Raw genomic sequence first — 19590 nt, forward strand, 5'->3', positions numbered from 1 at the left:
GGGAACAGAGAGGAATGCACGGGGCACACACACCGGGACTCCGTCGCCTTGCCAAAAGGAGCAGTGTGAACTTAGGTTCTGAGTAACTTCTTCCCTTCCCTGTGTATTTGGGGTTACTTTGTGCTTATGTGGGTGTTTGTCTGGCCATATTTGATGAAACTGAAAACAAGCAAAATAAAACGTTCGAAGTCTACTGCTGCACCTCTGAGCAGGGCTTGCCGACTAGAAGCTGGTGTTTTCCAGAAGTCACTGAAGCGGTGTGACGTGGTGGTGTGTCCATCTCACTGTGTAGAGCTAAGGCCTATGGGATGGACTTCCAGAATGTGACCCGTGTCCCTCCCGAGGCAGCCTGCATGTGTCTTCCCTCTTCCGAACTCCACCATCAGACTGTCCTGTCCATTTGCCTAGTGCAGAGCACGGGAGCCTCAGCAGGTCCCAGGCTGTGTGTGGCTCAGGGGACTCTCCATCAGGGCTTTGCTTCCCCACTCCACCCTAGGTGTTTGCTCCCTTTAGCAGGTAAACTGCCATCTTGCCTCTTTTCACCCTAGCCTTGCTTAGCATGATTTTTATGAATTTGGAAGGATGTTCCTATGTTGGCATCCTATCGGAATCTGAGGTGAGGTCAAAGGTCTGACCACTAAGATCCAGAAAGACAATGCCTTGGGCATGCTCAGCCTCCGGACTCCGTGACAGAGGCAGATGGGTCACCTCTCATCCCAGGAGCTCACCACAGGGCAGAACAGGTCCTTCCTGTCCGTGGCCACCACGTGCTGTGCGGTAGATATCGGTGTGTGTTCTCCTCTCTCACAGCCAAGCTGAAGACCTACCCTGTACAATGAACCATGAAGGGTGGGGGAAAGCCACAGAAAGAAGTTCCTGAGCAACCTCAGAAACAAAGGCTAATGGCTGGAAAGATGGACAACTCACTCCTGCAGACTGGCCGTCCAGTAGACCATCCTGGGGCCTTGGCCCTACTTTGACTGTACTGGTTTCCAGCTTCCCTGGGGCAGCAGCTCCCCCTACTTCTGTATTCCAGATGTTCCACACTCCCCACTGCACTTCTGTATTCCAGATGTGTCACTCAGGGTCTCTGCCTACTTGTATCACAGATGAGCTGCTCGGGGCTTTCCTGTCAGAAAAGCCAGATTAGGAGCCTTCCAGACTCTCAGGTCCACACTCAGCCTCCCACCTGCAGCATCCCCAGAGAACTGGGACAACAGGCAAAGAGGCAGGAGGAGCAGGCATGGTGGCCTGAATCCCATTTCTACTCCCTAGGTCCTGCGTGTGTAAGTCTGCAGGCTTTTTCAAGTTCCCCTAAGCGCTAGGTCTGCCTGAGACCAGTCCTGCCTGGAGTGCAATCACTTACATTTCTGCCTTGAGCTAAGCTGCTCTTGGTGCCACTGTCTCTCATGTTGAATTCTGGTATATCTGTCCCAGCACCAGGGAAACTGGACCAGCAGTAGTGGGCTCCTGTCCACCTCTTGGTGGTGACAGCAGCAGGTCCTGCTCCTGCTCTGCCCACTGCAGGGAGCCTCCCTTCTCTGGGAGTGAAAATCCTGCAAAGCTGCCATTCTCCTCAGGCCCCTTGTCCCCTCTGGATCCTGCATTTCATCACTCATTGCTACAAACTACAGGGGTTTCTGCTTGCTGTTTTGCACAAGGAGAGGAGCTATCCTGACTGTTCAGAGCTGGCTTACTATACCAGCCACAGGAACATGTCTAGGGAGCCCGCCATCTATTCACTGTGAGAACTGCCTCCTTAGGTGCCTCCAGAGCCATGGAGAGCCAGCATCATCAGGGTAAGCCAGCTGTGGTGCTATTCAGGATCTTATGATGTGTTTGTCCGGCCTCAGTTTGTCTGGCTTGTGAAAGATGTCATAGCTAGATGATTCACCCCTCTCCCCAAGGTAGCCCAGGAGACTCAGGGAATGTGGGTAATTGAGGGTGGCGTGGGAAAAAGTGTGTCTGGGGTGTGAGGAAGGCGGCCTCCCTCGTGGTGGGCTCTGTCCAATCACTCAGCACTGTCTCGTATCTCATGAGCTGTCAAAGTTCGCACACATTGGATAGATGCTTCTGCAGCAGAGCAGAGCAGGGACTGCCAGCTTCAGTCACGTGTCCCGCAGGATAGAAGCCGAGGGTCTCCCAGACCCCACAGAACGTGGCCACGAGGTCAGAACAAGACAAGCGGTCCACAGCTAGGTTTGGGGTGTTTCCATGGCTCGTCTCACATCGACGCTGTGACATTAGCTGATGTTGACTGAATACTCTCTGCTGTGGAGCTGATGGACTTTTCTGGTTTGGAGCTTAAGTTTCCCAAGGCTGTGTGCTAAGGGCTCTGTCCCAGCGCAGCAATGTTCAGATGTGTCTATGGGAAGTGACTGGATTACGAGGGCTCAGACCTCATCTCTGGATTAGTCCTTGGATGGCTTCGTTCTGATAGGCTACAGGAAGTGACTTAGAAGGGTCTCTGTTTGAAGGGAGTGGGTCCATAGGGGCTGTGTCTCTGCCTCCCGGCACTATGAGGTGATGCTAGACCAGTTAAGCAATGGGTCCAGGTGACTAAAGCCTGAGCCCTCTGACCCTGTGAGCCCAGACAAACCTCCCCTCCCTTAAACTGCTCTCTGTGGGCGCTTGTCACAATAGAAACTAATACATGATTCAGATTGATTTAATCCTCAAAAGAGCCCCATGACATAGGCATTGTGTGACCCTCCTTCACACAGGGACACAGGGCAGCTGAAGCAGAGAGAAGCTCTTTAAGGTTTGACTTCCTCACAAGAGTCAGCCACCACTGAACAGTAGTTCTCAACCTATGGGTCGCAACCCCTTTGAGGGAAGAGGGTGTCACATATCAGATATCCTGCATCTCAGATATTTACATTATGATTCATAACAGCAGCAAAATTACATTTATGAAGTAGCAACAGAAATAATTTTAAGGTTGAAAGCCACCTCTCTAGAGAGTACTGATTTCCTCCAGAGAACAGGTCAGAGATGTCAGTGTCACATGTTGAGGTCAGGGGACAACCTTAATGAGTCACCTTTCTCCCTCCACCCTGTGGGTTCCATCCTGGGGCCTGGGCTTGCATTGCCTGGCTTTGTAAGAGAAGCCCTTGCCTGCTGAGCCATCGCTCTCTTTAAAGGCTCTGACGTTAGTCAGCCTGAGCAACACACACACACACACACACACACACACACACACACACACACACACACACTCAGGACTTTCATGGCCAACAGCACACAGCGATGCGGGGTCTCTGTGGCCATAAGAAGGTTGTATCTGGAGAGGTGACTCTGAAGGGCAATGAGAAGCTCCCTGCCAGGGTGGTGGCTCTGGCGTGCTGGAAAAGGTGGCCAGACAAACACCCACCTGCTTTTTATCTGGGGTTGCCCTCTCTTCTACTGAACTGTGGCTGTGGCCTCGAGAGACAGTGGCCATCCCAGGGACACTGGACCCAGCTGTGTCTGGCTTTGGTAGTTCTAATGGTATGTGTATCCACTGAGTTCTGGGAAGCTACAGCGCATCTCAAAGTCCCATGCGCTTTCCCTCAGATCAAGGATATAGCTCAGTTCAAATGGGCCACACTGGGAATGTTCCTGTGACACTGCCTTTGTCTGGTGCGGGGCGGGAAATGACACCACACCACACAAAGCTTGAGGAGTGGCAGATCCCTGTGCTCACAGCCGCAGTGGTTCTGACCAGGTGGGCCTGTTTGCACTCTGCCTCATGGGAAGTGCCTGAGAAGTACCCCACACTCCTGCTGTACCCTGTATGCCTGTATCCTCTGCGGGCTACCCTCCCAGAGAAGTAAAGAAAGCTATCTGAGCCTCACCCAGACATGCCCTGGAGAGTCCTTTCCAATCACAGAGACAAAAGTGCCCTGGCCTTCGCCTGGCAGCTCCAGACAGGAAGCTAAAGAACAATGCATATTCCAAGATCCAGCTTGGTTTTTGTGCTACGGGGGAGTGGACGCCAGGTTGCACTGGATCCCAGTGGAGCGGAGCAACCTGGTGCAGCAGGGTCGCTTTGAGGTCTCACTCTCTTCATTTCTATCTGTGGAATAGAATACGCTGCACGGCTTATGTATTGTTCTCATTTCAGTCAGGGATGTTCCCTGCCTGCAGGTATGGTTTCCGTGTCATGTGTAGCAACTGCCTGAAGTTCTGTGGCGGTGTCAGCCACGCGTGCTCACACAGGAGAACACTTGTGGAAAATCAAGGAGCGGCGTAGCGTTTCTCATCACTGAAGGATTTATCTTACACTCAGCGAGCCCACTTGCCTTACCCAGCACTATTTTGCCTTTAAAGTTGTGTGTTCATAAAGCATAAACACAAGCAAGATAATTCTGTTAGGCTCTCCTCCAATTCCTTCCGTGGCTTCTAAATCCCTCCATTATGAATGTCTGTGAGCCACAGCCACCATCTTCCTGAACTTCACCTCCTCACTATTTTTCTCTTGATGTGTTATCACTTGCCAGCCAATAGAGACCTGGATCCGGGTGGCCTCTGCCCAGGCCTGTGTCAGTCAGCATTTCTCAAGTGAGATTAGGAGATGCATGGGCAAGAGCCTTGCATGTACTGGCTTGTTTTCAAACTGGCTTCACACTGTGTGGCCCAGGAAAGTCGGGAAACCGAGGCAGGGATTCTGTGCACGAAGCACGTGGAGGCAGAACTCCCTCACCTTTGGGGAGACCAACACACCCTGGGGGTTCATCTGCTTTACTCGAAGCCCTGAGACTGCAAGTGTTCTTAGCTACATCTACAGGATGCCTACACAGGATCTTAGCTGGCAGCACCCCGCCCCCACCCACCCAGGCCAGCCACACATCACCAGCTCACAGCCTGATTTCCCACTTTAGCTGTTGTTTCCTGTACCCATGGTCTGACCTGCCCAGATCCTCTGCACCCCAAGTCTTACCACCCCTGAGAAGAAGCTAGGGCTCCCACTGTGAACCTCCATGCCCGCCCATGGCAGTTTTCCTCGGTCAGCTCCCTGCTCCCAGGACTTCCTAGAGGTCTACTGAGACTTCCTGTCTGCAAAGTCTTGATAACGCCTCCCCCCCCCCCATTCCCCAGGGAGCTCTGGACATTGGGACAGCTCAGGATGGAGGCTTGGGCTATCTCGAGACACTTAGCTTCAGTGGACAGGTTCATGGTGGCAATGCACACCCCTGCCTGGCAGGGCTTATGGTTCAGGTTAGTGTAAAGACTTCTATGAAGTCAATCCAGGGGAACAGGCAGAGCCTCCGCTTACGGGTTCTGTGTGGGGAACGTTACTCCTGCGTTTTCTCTCCAGCATGGACAGTGCTAGACTCTCTCTCCTCACACCCATCCGTCCACGTGCCTTCCCTCACCCCTGTGCCTGGGAAGTCAGTGCACCAGTTAAATATACCATCTGGAACCCTCATCAAAATGTCTTGGCTATGGTGTGACATCAGCACGTCCTTTGTCCAGACAACACAGTCTCCCTACTCTCCTGGCACCAGCTCCTGTGCTTGGGGCTTCCTCTCTCCTGGGCTGTCCTTGTACTTGGGGGCTTCCTCTCTCCTGGGCTGTCTCTTCTTGAGAACAGAGTGTCCTTTGTTCCTGCAGTGAGGTGAGCAAGCCATCCTGACTGGGTGGGGGGCAGGGGGAGGTTGTTTTCCAAGGCGTGCGTCCAAAACAACAGAATGTGAGGAAGCCGCTCATTGTTCCATGGCTCCTCGCTGTCACAAGGCCTCTCCAGCGTTGGCTGGTTCATCTTCTTGGTTCTGTTTTCCCACCATTGAGTGGATATTCCATCCCCTTCTTGGACAAAGGCAGATATCTGTTGGCAGGTTCTGCTAACTGCTCCTCATAAGTCCTAACTACTCTCTCACACAATGTCCTACAATCAGCCAAGGCCCCCGGGTCTCTTTTCAGAGCATGGTGCTATGGCCCAGCCCTCCTTCTCCCTGGCGAGTCCTGGAAGCCAGCTCTAGGATATTAGCCATGACACAGGGACACCTGGCCTTTGTGTGGGGTGACAGCATTCTGGACGACTGTGTAGTTTGTCTGGGAAGTCTTCAAATGCCTTGGCTCTCCTGTGGGTGTAGAGGGAGACTCTAGACTAGACTAGGCTAGTGCCCCCCAGACTCCCTTAGAGATGGCTTTTGTAACCCTTCCAAGGAACCCTTAATCCTGTGTCCTACCCCCTTCCTCTATTGGGCCATTCTGGCTGCTTTGCTGAGCCTTAGAAAAGGGGTGACTAGCTCCCCTGGGGCGGAGGGCAGGGCGGCTGTTTCTTCGGAAGGACAGTCTTCAGTGTCTTCCTCCATGGGGATGCTGGTTCCTGCTGCTATTCTAACAAAGCGTGTGACACAGCGCCACAACGTTGGATGCTTGCTACGTGGCCATTCTGGGAGTTCCAGAAGTCCCAAGCTCAGGGGCTGGCAGGGTTAGTCTCTCATAGGAGGCCTCTGGGGGAACCCAGCCCTACTCTGTCCAGTTTCGTTTTGACTTGGAACCCCACTGCTGACCTCCACTTTGTCTTCCCATCCCCCTTCCTCAGAACTACTTGCCTCTCTATGGTAGACAGAGACAACATTGGTCTCTAGATAATCCATAGCAGTCTCCCACTGAGAGACCCCTAGCTGAATCCCATCTGTGGCAACTCAGAGTCCAAGTGCACATCTTCAGGCCTTAATCAATAGTCCTACTGGCCCTCCATTAACTGCAGGCAGTGCCACAGCTGTTCCTGGCCAGCCTGTGTTCACCACTACAGAGGGCCTATGGGCTTCAGGGCTTGGACTACAGAGATGGAGATGGTGTGTGGATTTCAGATGTCACGGAAATTAAGGTCTTCTTCACTCCCTATCCTTCTTTACCTGGGGAGTCTGCTGGTCCCTGGCTATGGCTTCATGAGACACCTACATGGAACTCGCTAGAAACTTTCCAAAGGCTGATGAAACCTGTTAGCCAGCTCACATAAAGCAGAGCCCAAAAGAATGGGCTCAGGATAATGCAGGCACTCCAGTAGGAGTCCATCTTGCTGACATGAGCTGGGTCCATGTGGCAGCAGCTCTAAAGGACATGGCAGCCAGGCATCCACTGCATGGACTGTGCTGGAGAGAGTGCTTGGTCTCCCTGGGATAAACCCTCTGGCTGGGACCAGGCTGGCATGAAGAGCCACTTGGAGCTGGGATGGGTCCCCTGCACTCTTGAACATGAGCAACCACGCCTCCTCAGAGCACAGTGTCCAGGACACTGCTGCATGCGACTGAGCTGGTCCTAGCCTCTCCTCCAGCTGTCCTGGCTTACATAAGGGGTCCCAACCTTGTTCTCTCCTACTCCCCTCTTTGGCAGTCCCATGGTCGGGGGATGAGCTAGAGGCCCCCCTTTCCTAAGGCAACAACACCCTTCGTCTCACTCTTGTATGCTATGGCTGCTTGACTCTCTAGCTTTGGGTGCTAAGTCCTGTGATACGATCTTGTCCCGATCCCATTGGGGTCACAGATGACCTGCTCAGCGACCTTGTGACAGTCCTCAAGAACAATACCTCTTGCCTTGAGGTCTGGATCCATGGAATTCATGCCAGGACTACAGCAAGGACACTTGCCATCCTCTCAGGATTCAGGAGAGGAACTTTTCCCAGCCCCACCTCACTCCTGAGGGAACAGGGCCATTTCCTGAACTCCATAATGGATCCCTAAAGAGCAGGAGCTTCTAGTCCAGGAAGCAGGGCTGGTGAGGAAAGCCCTCAGACCTCCTGTGACATCAGGGTAACCGATGTCTCTGCCCCACACCCCTCTACTGACTCTGGTCTTCACTGTCATCTGCACTGGGAATTGTAATAGGTTTTAGGGATTTTTTTTTTTTTTTGGTTGTTGTTATTGTTTGTTTTGGTCGCATAATTTGCCTGCAATTTCAGGTCACTGAAATGCCTTCAAATTAGTCCATGAAGCTCAAGCCTTATTCATTTAAAAGCTTCAGACCCCAGCCTCAAAACTCGCCCCAGCCCAGGCTCAGAAGCCAGGGGAGCACGGTGATACCAGATCCCTGCTGTCCCCCCCCCAGCTCCTCCCTGGTGCAACATCTGCACACATGCGTGTACTCATAGGAATGCACAGATACACACATTCACCCTCTATGCATTCACAGGTACACAAGCGGGCAAATACAAGGATATGACTTCTTCTCTAATAAAGTGATGTTGTCCCCTGGACGTCTGCATATTCTACTCTGGGTAGGCATCTGTAGGGTCCCTAAATCTGGGTCACTCTCTGTGAGGAGCTTGAATGGGTGACTTCATTATAGTTCCCAAACCTGGCATCCATCCAGCCCAGCACTTAGGCCTGACAATGGGCAGATACCCTGCTCAAAGCTAGCCACTCCATCCTGCTGGGATTGTGGGCTAGGGCACCTCCACCTGGGCAGAGACCAGACTTCCTCACTGGAAGCTTGTACTCTAATCCCACTCATAAGTTTTCCAAAGTGGGTGAGGGAAGCCTTTGCCATGGTACTGCACAGGACTGAGTCCCCACACTGCTTGCCACCCTCAACACAGCCATTCGTGAACTCAGAATTTAGACCTTTGTCTTCACCTTGGCTTTGAAATGAGATCCTAGAGGGTAGGAAAGATCCAGCTGTGCCCCTCACCCCTGGATGAGACCAGCATGGAGCATAGGCCAAGCTCATTCTTCTTGCTAAGATTCCCAGGAGTGCTTGAGAGATATTTGGTGATGAAGTTCCAAAGTACATGAGGATGGGAACAGAATGTGGGGACCGAGGGACTGAGTGGTTCTGGGAGAACTTGATCTCTTGGTTAGCCTAACACTGACCTGAGTATAGGCTGAGGTCATCCAGACCTGCAGTGTTCCCTCCAATGTGACAAAAATAACCTTCTTCACTCGGCGAATCCAGGAAAAGTCCCTCAGAGAAACATCAGGAGAGTCTATGAAGTGGCCAGCAAACCCTCTGTCACCAGGAAAAATGTCTTCCAGCACCTGTGGGAACCCCAGGGCTAATGTGCTGCCCTGAGTTCTCTTTGGGTGGAAACACGGCCCTGGAAACAGTGCTGGGCCCCACCTCAGAGATGCATGTGTCACCTGACGTGGAAATAAGGTATAGGTGTAAAATCCGGTCCTCCCAGGGAGGAACTGACTCAGTGACTGATGGTCCCAGGGACAGGAGGACATGGCAGTGTGACCCGGATGAGACCTCACACCCTCAGGGAAGCTGAGGTAGAAAGGAGCCCCCCAACCCCCGCGGGCTCCAGACTGAGCATGGTACACTTCTTCCTTAGCCTCCAGTGACTCTCCCCAGGGTGGCACAGTGACCACTGTGGCTGTCACCTGGGCTGAAACCTTTGGCTGGTGGCTTACAGGATATTCCAATGGGCCCTAGGGACAGCACATGGCCTCCACTTGCCCATCTCACATGACCATGGCCACTCTGCCAGGATGCTGCTGAGGTGGCCACACAGCCTTGCACTGTCACGGGACTAAGAAGTGGTTCCCGCCACATCAGCTGGTGTGAGCATCTCCCTTCCTCACCCAGGCAAATGGTCTCTATCGGGACCACACTTGCATCTTTCTCACCCATGAGTCTTTTTTAGCAGTGCTGCGACTGGCCATGGGGGGGGGTTGGGATGTAAGCCCACCAATGCTCCCCATGCAGAGAGTGTGCTATAGACACATGTGTCTTCCTACAATGTCAGAATGTATCCAATAACAGCGAACTCACAAGCTAGGTCTGTCAGGCTGGCTGCAACTTGCCAACCAGTCCCACTTCCCCTTGACAGCTGGCTAAGGCAAATGCAGGCTCTTTCATTCCTTTCTTAACTACTGGTGCTCCCATCACCCCATTACACAGTAGTGTGGATGTTATGGAATGGCGATGAAAAACGTAAAGGCTGCAGAAGCATTCAAAGACGTTAAACAGGCTTTCCTGGAGGTGGTGGCAGGGCTGGTGGAGGTGTAGTTACTGCAGGTGGTGAGGTGTGATACTGAGGACCCAGGTGAGCTGGCGGGGGCTCGCAGGGTTCTTTCAGGTTGTTGTGGAGATGTGGTTCAGGGTTGGGTCCAACAAAATTCAGGACAGACCCTCAGCTGAGCTGGAGCCCTGGGGACAGAAGTTCTCTGCCTGTTTGTTGGTAGCCCTTTTATGCAAACACCATGGCAGATGACAGAGTTGCCGGGCCATTGCCATAACAGTGTTACATGTTGCTCTCTTTCTGGGGTCCAGGTAAAAGTGTTGTACCCTTCTGCAGTCTGTTGTGTTCGGTAAGTTCCCAGCCTGGTTTTTCCAGTGATTTCAGTGGGAGTTCATACGGTGCTAGTCTACTTTGGTTTACAGTGAGTTTCCAGTGAGTTTCTCCTTACTCTTAGGAGAAAGCTGTCTATGCATCGGCTTGTCTCATAGCTGCTATTGGGCTGTTTGTTTGGTGTCTACTTGTACTGTAAGGGGCAGGGTCACACTGCCTCTGTGTTTATACTCAGAATAAAGCCAAACTGAGTTACTCGGGACAAGGGACAGCCTGAAGCCATTGTTTCATTCGGTATGGAATGTCTCAGAGCACGGCAGTCTGATATCAACACCTGCCGTGGATACTGCAGCTTACAATGTCTGTCTGCTCATCAACGGAGCTCACTACTACCTGTACCCCAACAAACCAGATGTGGCCATCTATCCTCAAGAAACTAATTAAAAGAACCAAATTAACTGAAAAGGCAGGGAAAAAATTATTCTATATGGCCATGTTGGGAAGAGTTTCAGCAACTGCCCTCCCCCCACCCAGTCCACCCCCCAAGCATGGCCACACTGGATTTATCTCCTTTGAAAACGTGGCTCTTCATGACTACCTGGCATGAACTAAATGTGTTCTAACCTGGGTTCCTGCCTGCATTCTGTGTATTATGTGTTTTAGATATCTACAAATTCCACCTCAAGGCAGAGGTTCTAAAACTGAAATTTTAAGAACTGTAACTGGCCTGCAGATGTCCTAGAGAGACACATGTGCCACTCCATCTATTAGACTATTGAAACAACGGACCAAAAAAATGGGACTTCCCACAGGAGTCTCATGCTAGGGGAAGGAAGATGGCCAGCCAGGGGGGTACTGTGTCCCCAAAGAGACTCACAGCTTGTGGGACCACCTTTCCAAGATGAGCCTAAAGCCCAGGCAACAAAGAGTCATTGGTGCGTGGGAGGCCCCACCTGAGCCAGCCAACTTAATCACGCATATCTGTTGCTTTCCATTTAACCCTTACCCCCATTCCAGGATCCCAGAGATGCGCTGGGTGGTGCTGCATCCCTGGGGGGTGGGGGAGGTGCTGCATCCCTGGGTAGTGCTGCATCCCTGGATCTCTTTGCCCCTCTTCTCAGCCTAGCCACCATGAATCAATCTTTCTCCTGCTTTTCACGATTGATTTTTAAATGGCTTACAGAGGGCGGGTGGCCAAACCTGCCTTGTTGGGACACAGGCAGTCACCCTTGTGTTTGGTAACACGACTGCACACATGAAAGTATGTGCCTATTCCAGAAACTTTAAAACAGCCACAACCTTTGTCTGTAACTACTGGGCATGCATACACGTGCACTATGTGTTCACATGTAGAGGCCAGAGGTCTGTGTCAGTCAGGCTGGCCATCAAGCTCCAGGGGTCCGTCTGTTTCCACTTAAGCTGGTAATGACTCTGATGGTCTAGGGTCCACTTGGGGTCTCAACCTGCTTGCATGAAGGGAAATACTTTTGAGCCTCTGTGCCCAGGCCCTGCCCCTTCCTCAGCTCCACCTCAGAAGGCGTGGCTCCTCCAGGCCGGCCCACCCCGGATCTGCTTTCCTTCTCCTCCTCTGTCTCTCCTGTGGCTGTTCTTCCAGAATAGTTGCTAGGGAACGGCTGGTATCCAGGTGTAGCCTTACAGCATCCGCCTGCCCCCTGAGGCCTGGCCTGGGGTTGAGCCTGCTCCCTTGGGGCCCTTTGTCCCACAAGCTAGGCAGTGAGAAAGAAGGAAAGAGGCCAGCCTCTGGGTCACTGATTCTCTTGGAGCTGCTGGGGGTGGGGCTCACCTTGTGACCTGGGCAACTGCTGAAACAGCCAGAGATCATTCTAACCCACATTCCTTGGCAAGGTCCTAGAGACAAGCTCTTGGTTTTAGGTCAGAGTCAGAATCCTGCCCCAGTGGGGGACACTACTGTTCCTCCTTTCAGGGAGGTTTTAGAGCAAAAGTCAGGGCTTGAGGCTGAAGAGATGGCTCCAGGGTTAAAAGCACTGGCTGCTTCTCCAGACGAGCTGGGTTTGATTCCCAGAACCTGCAGGGCAGCAATACAATGCTCTTTAATTCTAGTCCTAGGGCATGAACACCCTCTTCTGGCCTCTGTGGGCATCAGGCACACACATGGTGAACAGACTTGCAGACCAAACTCCCATACACATAAAATAAATACCATTAAAAAAAAAAGCCAGGCTATTGCATCCCAACAAGCTTGTCTCAGCCACCCACCTAAAAATGCCCATTAAAGAGATGAATAATAATGGCCACCTTGGATGTAAGGGGTCCAGCCACCCTTTATCTGTCCTTGGTGTACTGACATGAGATTTAGTGACCCTTCATCTGTTTGGGGGATTCAGATATGAGGTTTAGGTTTAAACAGTAAGGGTGGGATAGGGACACGAGGTATGCACAACTAAGGAGCCCTGGTCTTGTGGTCTAGTGAGGGCTTGGGTTCACAAGGTGGTCTTCAGAACTCTTCACCTTTGAGGGGACAGGGTGGTTCTCTCAAGGTGATGGCTTGAGACACTGGGTGCTGGGCCTGTCCTGTGAGCTGGTGCTATTCCGGAAATTCCAGTTACATTAGTTACCTTTTTTGGTAACTGTAACAAAATACCTGAGGAAAGTCAACTTAATGAAGAAAAGGGTTTACTTTGTCTCACAGCTGAGGGTGCCATCCCTCCAACATGGGGAAGTCACAGTGTCAGGAGGGTCGAATTGCTTCTGTCAGAAAGCAGGGAGCGGTGGGTACAGCTGCTGAGCTCAGTCCAGGACCCCAGCTCATAGAACAGTGCTCCCCACAGTTGGGGGGGTCTTCCTACCTTAGTTAGCCCAGTCTAGAAACTCCCTCAAAGAAGCCCAGAGGCCTGTCACCCAGATAACTCTAGACCCTGCCAAGTTCATAATCCATGTTGACCATTACCCAAGGTGACTCAAAAGAAAGCTTGAAGACTCTGAGGAAGACGGCTCAAGTCTGCACCTGCAGCCAGAGTGAGGTGGTGTCATCAGGCCCCGTGCTTCTGGCACCCTGTGGCTCCAAGCAAGGAGCTGCTGCTTTGTCTTCTACATCCCTGTCCCATCTGTTCCCTACGTGCAGATTCCTTAGTGTGAGACAAGGAGATGGCAGTGCTGCATCTCAGTCACCAGGAGAATGGAGTCTGCCCTTACCATGTGTGCTTCCAAGAAGGTGCTTAGAACATTGAGGCGCTCCAGGATGCTCTGTCGAAAGGACAGGGAGGCAGACACTGTCACCTTTTCCCTTGGTTCTGGCTTTGAAGATGGAATGACATCAGCAGTGTTTGTCACAGCGTGGACCCGATGGACCTCTACGGGAGTGCACATAACAAGCCAGACCCACTCACGGGCCATGACACCTCAGGCGTTTGCCCCAAGGAAGCCTAGGCTGCTCGAGGGCTTGCTAGAAAGACATAGGCCTGTCTCTGTGCGGCAGATGGAAGGTGAGGAAAGAAACCTGTGGAGAGGCAGGGCCTACGTCTCAGCACTTGCCCTGATGACAGCCTTCCTTCTCTGAGGCTGGAGGCAGCAGCTTGGCATGGGCGAGGGGTGAGCAGCGAAGGTTCTGGAGCTGGGGGGCACGAGTGTGACTCCCCCAGTCTCAGTCTTCAGATGTCACACAGCTCCAAGTGTCAACTGACCGGACTCTTAGGACCACAGGCACAGTGCATCGCCTGCCTAGGGTTCACTTGTCCATGTGGAGACTTGCTGCAAAGCCACTGCTGCTGCTTGAGGGGCTGAGCTTTCAGAAAAGCAGTAATTTCTACTATCTTTTTTTTCCCCGAGACAGGGTTTCTCTGTGTAGCCCTGGCTGTCCTGGAACTCACTCTGTAGACCAGGCTGGCCTCGAACTCAGAAATCCGCCTGCCTCTGCCTCCCAAGTGCTGGGTTTACAGGCATGTGTCACCACTGCCCGGCCAATTTCTACTATCTTATCATTATATCTATATGTGGTTATTACACATTGATTTGGGGACTTTAGCACGGCAATTATCTTATAGATCTTTACCTTCCAGGCCAGGAGTTCTGAGGACAAATCCTGGGACATCTGACATTTTGTGTCTTGACCTTTAGTTCAGTGCTGAACCCAACATAGACACTGTTGCAACGGCATCCTGGTACACACATGTCTGTAGTTGGATTGTTCAGTGCGGGTGGATGTTGTTGGAAGCTGTGGTCTTACGGTACATACAGGTGTGTCTGTGCAGCTACCGACGCATACATGTTGGGCCCTGTGGTGATGGTGCAGTTTAGGGAATCATGGCGTTGGAGCACATATGTTGGCCATTGTGGTGCCAATGCATGTATTCTTGGATACTGGTCTTGGTGCACATGTATGTTACTGCATGTACACCATGTTGGTACACACATGTTTCTGGTCACCATAGTGCTGAGATATATACATGTTGGTGCACATTGCGTTGTTGCACACCATGGTGCTGATACAATTCATGTTACTGGAGTCTGTGGTCCTGGGGTTTGATAGACTCTCGTTATTGGAGTCTGTGGTCCTGGGTTTCCCACGTGTTACTGAAAACCACAGTGCCAGGGCATTTATCCTGTTGGCAGGATGCGACCCGTCTGACCAAACAATAAAAAGATGGCCAGCAGCTGGAGAGGCTGGTGTTCGCCACCCTGTGCATTGCAGTAGTACTCTGTGCACCAGCGACCCGGAATCTGTGTGAAGCCGGTGGTGTCAGATGCAGAGCGTGGCCCTCTGCCAAACATGGCGAGGTTAGGGAGCCCTGGGCCTACAGCTGAGCTTCCTTCTCGTAGACCTGTGTCTTAGGTCTGGCACCGCCCTTGCTGGGAGAGTCAAGTCTTGACCCAGCTACCCACCGTCTCCCTCTTACCTGGGCATGAGACCTCGTGGAGAGCGCGCTCTAGGCTGCTGTGGACTCTGCACCTGCCCTGCAGCGGCGGGAGGTAAAGGGGGCCTGGGGCAGGAAGTAAAGGGAGCATTGGGCTCAGGCTGGATGTTCTTTGGGTGGTTTGGGATCGCGTCCCTGCAGCAGCTACTTCCAATCCCGGAGGACAGAAACCCTAGGAAGAGGGGGAAGGGCAAGGGCAGACCTGTGCGCCTGCGTAGTGGGCTTTCTGATGCCCCCTTGATGCAAACTAGCCTCCCAGGTGCTCAGGTGGTGCACACGCATGACTCCAGGTGCGGTGGTGACACGCCCGGCAGGCTCAGTGCTTCCGCTTCCGCCTAGCGCCCCCCGCCCCCCATCAACGCAAAGCGCGCCCCCCTCCCTGTGGCGCGGAGACCAATCCTGGGAAGCCAAGGAAAGCGCCACAACCCCCTCCCCGCTCCAGCCGCGCCCCCTCCCCACGGCTTAGCCCCACCCGACAGCACCTCTGGTGCAGCGGAGGACGATCTTCTGGGGATCGGTTTTGTTGAATCGGAGGATGAGGTTTTGGCTGAGAAATGAAGAGATGGCCCTAGAAGAAATGGTGCAGAGATTAAACGCGGTTTCCAAGAACACTGGTAGGAGGAGCCGCTGGCCTTGATTATATATTCTTAAGCTTGACATCATTTGTTGAATTGTAGAGAATTGCATCTAATGGCTGTATAACCACCTTCATTCACTATTCCCTAGCACTGATAACAGCAAAGGCAGGCGTGATGGGCATTTTTTTTTTGGTATCATCTTCTAGGCTTTGTGGATTGACAGTGTGATTTTATTCTGCTTGACACAGTTTGAGAATTACAGATCAGCAGCGCTGGCTTTCTAGGAGATGAGGGTTTGTAAGTGGAGCCATTTGCCCGTGGGGGGAGTCTGCAAGTCTGCTTGGGAGCATCACCTCATTTGCTGCAGTGGCCATGGAATTATGAGCCCAGAATGGTCCAGGGTCCAAGCCCAGGCCCTGCAGACACTGGGATGGGATGGGAGGTAAAATCCTCACTATGCACTTAAAGCCGTAAAGCCAATATTTGAAAATAATATAGGTTAAGAAGAGGGCGAGCAGTGCAATTAGACATTCATTTTCAGGATTAATTGTCTGATTACTTAAAATAAGCCGTGAGGGACAAGCTACAGCCTCCTGTAGATTTCAGCCCCTCGGAGCTGGCAGGATGCATCTTGCCGTCGGCCTCCATCCGTTGTGCCGAGGGTTCCTGGCACGCTGCAGAAGAAGCAGGTACCACTGACTAGTTGTGTCTGGCATGGGGAGGAAATAGTGGTGTGCTATTAAAAGTAGGTTGGTTTTTGTCGTGTGTTATGTGATACGTGGCGTTATCTAGTTTTCTAAGTAATACTTTCCTGGGGGATTAAAATTTCATTCGTTGTCTGGGCTGGGTGTGGCACCCTCCCTGTATTAAATAACTAAATCAGCATAAGCATCAAGTGCGGTGGTCTCCCTGCACTTGTGTAGACAGACGGTCAGTTTATAACGCTGGCTTTGCAAGTGAAATGGCTGCTTATTATAAATGGGTGAAAAGAGAAGACAGACGTTTATGCCTTCTGTCCCCTTCCTCTTAGAGATGTGGCCCAATTTTCTGGGTGTTGCTTGGACAAGATCTGAATGAGTGTGGAGCTCCAGGGAGCTGTTTGCCTGCCCAGGGGGGCCCTGAGGAAGAAGTGGGACTTGCTGCCCTTCCCACCTGTGCTTGGCTGGCGTGGGGGATCACAAGAGTGGGAATTGCTCCAGCAGTGACATCATCCTGAGTTTCAGATCCTGAGGTTTCCTCCTGGGCTCTGAAGGACACAACATGTGTGTCTTAAGTTGTAAAAAGGCTCCCAGAGGAGCAGAACCTGGACCAGATACTCATTGAATGTTTGTCCAAGCATCCTTGGATTGGGCCCCGGTGGCTACTATTGTCTCGCCAGAAGCAGCAGCTCCAGCCTGTGCCCTCTGAGGTTTCTGCAGTACTAGAGTTGTAGATTCCACTAAGACCCAAAGATGTGGTTGGCAGGACCCTCTGATATGAGCATCCCATTGTTCAGTGGTGGGGAGGGAGATGTCACCACACCTGCACCCTCCCTGGCTCTCCTGTTCTCAGTATAACTCAATCTGCTGTGGCACTGGGGAGGTGGGCTCTAATGGTTAGCAGCTATATGTCATGCAATGGGGACAGGAGTTGTGCATGCACAATGAAGTTTCTTGCTTCCACCCCTGTAGTGGAGTGATATAGGTCTATGTAATTATCACTCAGGGTTTACATTCTGAGCATATCCTCAAGAGTCCCTTCTAGCAGAATGCAGCTCAAGGTCATAGGATTGTTCATGGTCCAGGGGCATGTTAAGGTCATGGCCAGAAATGGGTAGAGAGTTCTGGCAGCTTGAGCTAGAGACTGGTGAAGCTGTTTAGAACGAAGGGCATGGTGTTGCAGCTGAGGGCTTTGACTTTCCTTAGAGCTGCAGATCTGACCTTTTGTGGCTCTCCTGGTGCTCACAGCCAAGTAGGAAGCCTGTGCAGTTCAGGCCATGCTGCTGTGTTCTCTCTTCATATTTGCATATCGTGACCCAGAACTTTCTTACCCGGGCTGCTTGGCAGGGCATGATGTCTACCATCCAGGAGCTATACTGTTTGACCTTGGCCATTTTGCTTTCATGTTTACTTCTGGACCTGACCTTTGTCCCGATGCTGGACACTTTCCATCAGCAGAACCCTTCCAGGTACTTGGCTCCTTTCCAGCATTTTCCTCTGTTTTGGTTTTCTCTTTAGATTTGCAGGATTTGGTGAAAAACAAGGAACATTTAGGGGAGAAATGGTGTGGACTGAGTTGAATGTTCCTTGATGTTCGAGCAAGTCAGTGGAAAGGCTGGTTAAAAGACAAATGCAAACCACCTTGGAGCTCCTGACTCAGGAAGGCAGTGCAGCGACATCTTAGAATTTTTCTCTTTAAAATTCCCAGGTGGTAAAGATGGTGCTGGCCCAGGATCAAACTTGGAAAACTGATGTAGAGGATGAGTCTTTAAATCCAGCCCCACCTTCTTCATCAATAGGGAGTGGAGGTGCTTTCATAGGTAGATGACTAAGGGGTGGATGGATGGATGGATGGATGGATGGATAAAATGTAGACAGATGTGTGAGTGATGGATTGATGGATGATGGATGGGTGGATATGTGGATGGATGGATGGGTGGGTGGGTAGATGGATGGGTGATAAACAGACATGTGGTGGATAATAAAATAGATTGCTATATGAGTGGATAGATAGACAGGTAAGTGGATGGATGGACAGACGGATAAATGGATGGATGGTATCAAGCTAGATGGATATTAGATTACGTGTAAAACAATACAATGTAAATTATGTCATGTTTTAATATGATCCGTGTCAATTCTGAAACTAAGAATTTTTAGCTATCATAATTATCTATATTCGACCACCCAGCCATTGACTTGCCTCAGAACATGGATGATGAGGGGATATTGGTGACTCTGTCTGGCTCCGTCCCCTGTGATGAAAACGTCTGATTTTCCTCCTACCTTTTCTGTCACCTCCACAAAGCTCACCATGATCTAGGGACTAAACTTCAACTTTTAACTACTAATTCAACCATTTGGAAGTGTTTGACCTGGTGCCATCTGAGTGTGTGTGTGTGTGTGTGTGTGTGTGTGTGTGGCTGGCTGGCTGGCTGGCTTTTCTGGAGAAATCTACATCCATGACAGTGTTTTCTGAGGAGATGCTGGGGAGGTGAGATGTAATAGCTATTTCTATCTCTCCTCTTTGGAGAAGGCTGCAGTGGGAAGTGAGTGCTTTGTGTGGCTGACATGATTCTAAGTATTTTGGCAGATATTGGATGGAAGTGAGATTAGGTGAAGGACCAGGCTGAACGCCCAGGTATATACAGAGTGAGCTCAGATACATGCAGAGTGGCCCATGACAAAAATGGTAAGGCACAAGCTCATCTGCAATATGAGGTTCCTGCTTCTGTGAGTCCCTGGAAGGGGTATTTACCTCCCTGTGGTTTTCACTGGGAAACCTTTCAGTTATATGGCTGTCGATTGTGGTTGTCTTGATGGAGCCCCTTAGCCGGCTTGTGCCTCCATGTCCCAGGTCCACACCAAGCCAGCAGTGTCGTGGTCTTGGTCTGCCCGTGTCACGTTGCCTCTTTCTGGTCTCTACTGATGCCCCCTGCTCAGTGTATCTTTTCCCCATTGAGATTCATCCTCTTCCTTTTTAAGAACTCTTTTTCTCATGCTGACAGTCCAGGGCTGATCCCTCTCATTCCCAGTGGCAAGTCTTGGGTGTAGCCGTGTGGTGTCACTTACAACTTTCCCAAGCCATGTGACCAATGCCTGCATGTTTCACTTGGCACTGTCAGAGCTGAAGGCAACATGGCTGGCCATTGCCTGAGTCCCACAGTCCTCAGAGGAGGCTTGGCCAACCTTCTGGA

General features: G+C 51.6%; 1 protein-coding gene and 1 long non-coding RNA gene across 7 annotated transcripts in view; one reads left to right on the forward strand and one right to left on the reverse strand.

The window, feature by feature from the left end:
- Mcf2l (mcf.2 transforming sequence-like) overlaps positions 1 to 19590 on the forward strand; it is a 146697-nt gene that overhangs the window by 26518 nt on the left and 100589 nt on the right. For 4 of the 6 annotated variants that reach the window (NM_178076.4, NM_001371049.1, NM_001371047.1 and 1 more), the window contains exon 1: positions 15588 to 15731. The exons of 1 other annotated variant lie outside the window; for it this stretch is intronic. In NM_178076.4, the coding sequence (NP_835177.2) occupies positions 15653 to 15731 (79 nt within the window). In that variant the 5' untranslated portion in view covers positions 15588 to 15652. Of the gene's footprint in view, positions 1 to 15587; positions 15732 to 16126; positions 16385 to 19590 lie in introns of those variants that run through there. One more of the 6 variants, NM_001371046.1, reaches the window with a different exon arrangement.
- Positions 12390 to 14901, reverse strand: Gm15351. The gene is made up of 2 exons (XR_870153.3): positions 14256 to 14901; positions 12390 to 13703 (listed from the first exon to the last, which is right to left on the reverse strand). It is a non-coding gene; the product is annotated as a predicted gene 15351 (long non-coding RNA).

Source organism: Mus musculus, chromosome 8 (genome assembly GCF_000001635.26).
Source record: "Mus musculus strain C57BL/6J chromosome 8, GRCm38.p6 C57BL/6J".
Lineage (NCBI taxonomy): Eukaryota > Metazoa > Chordata > Mammalia > Rodentia > Muridae > Mus > Mus musculus.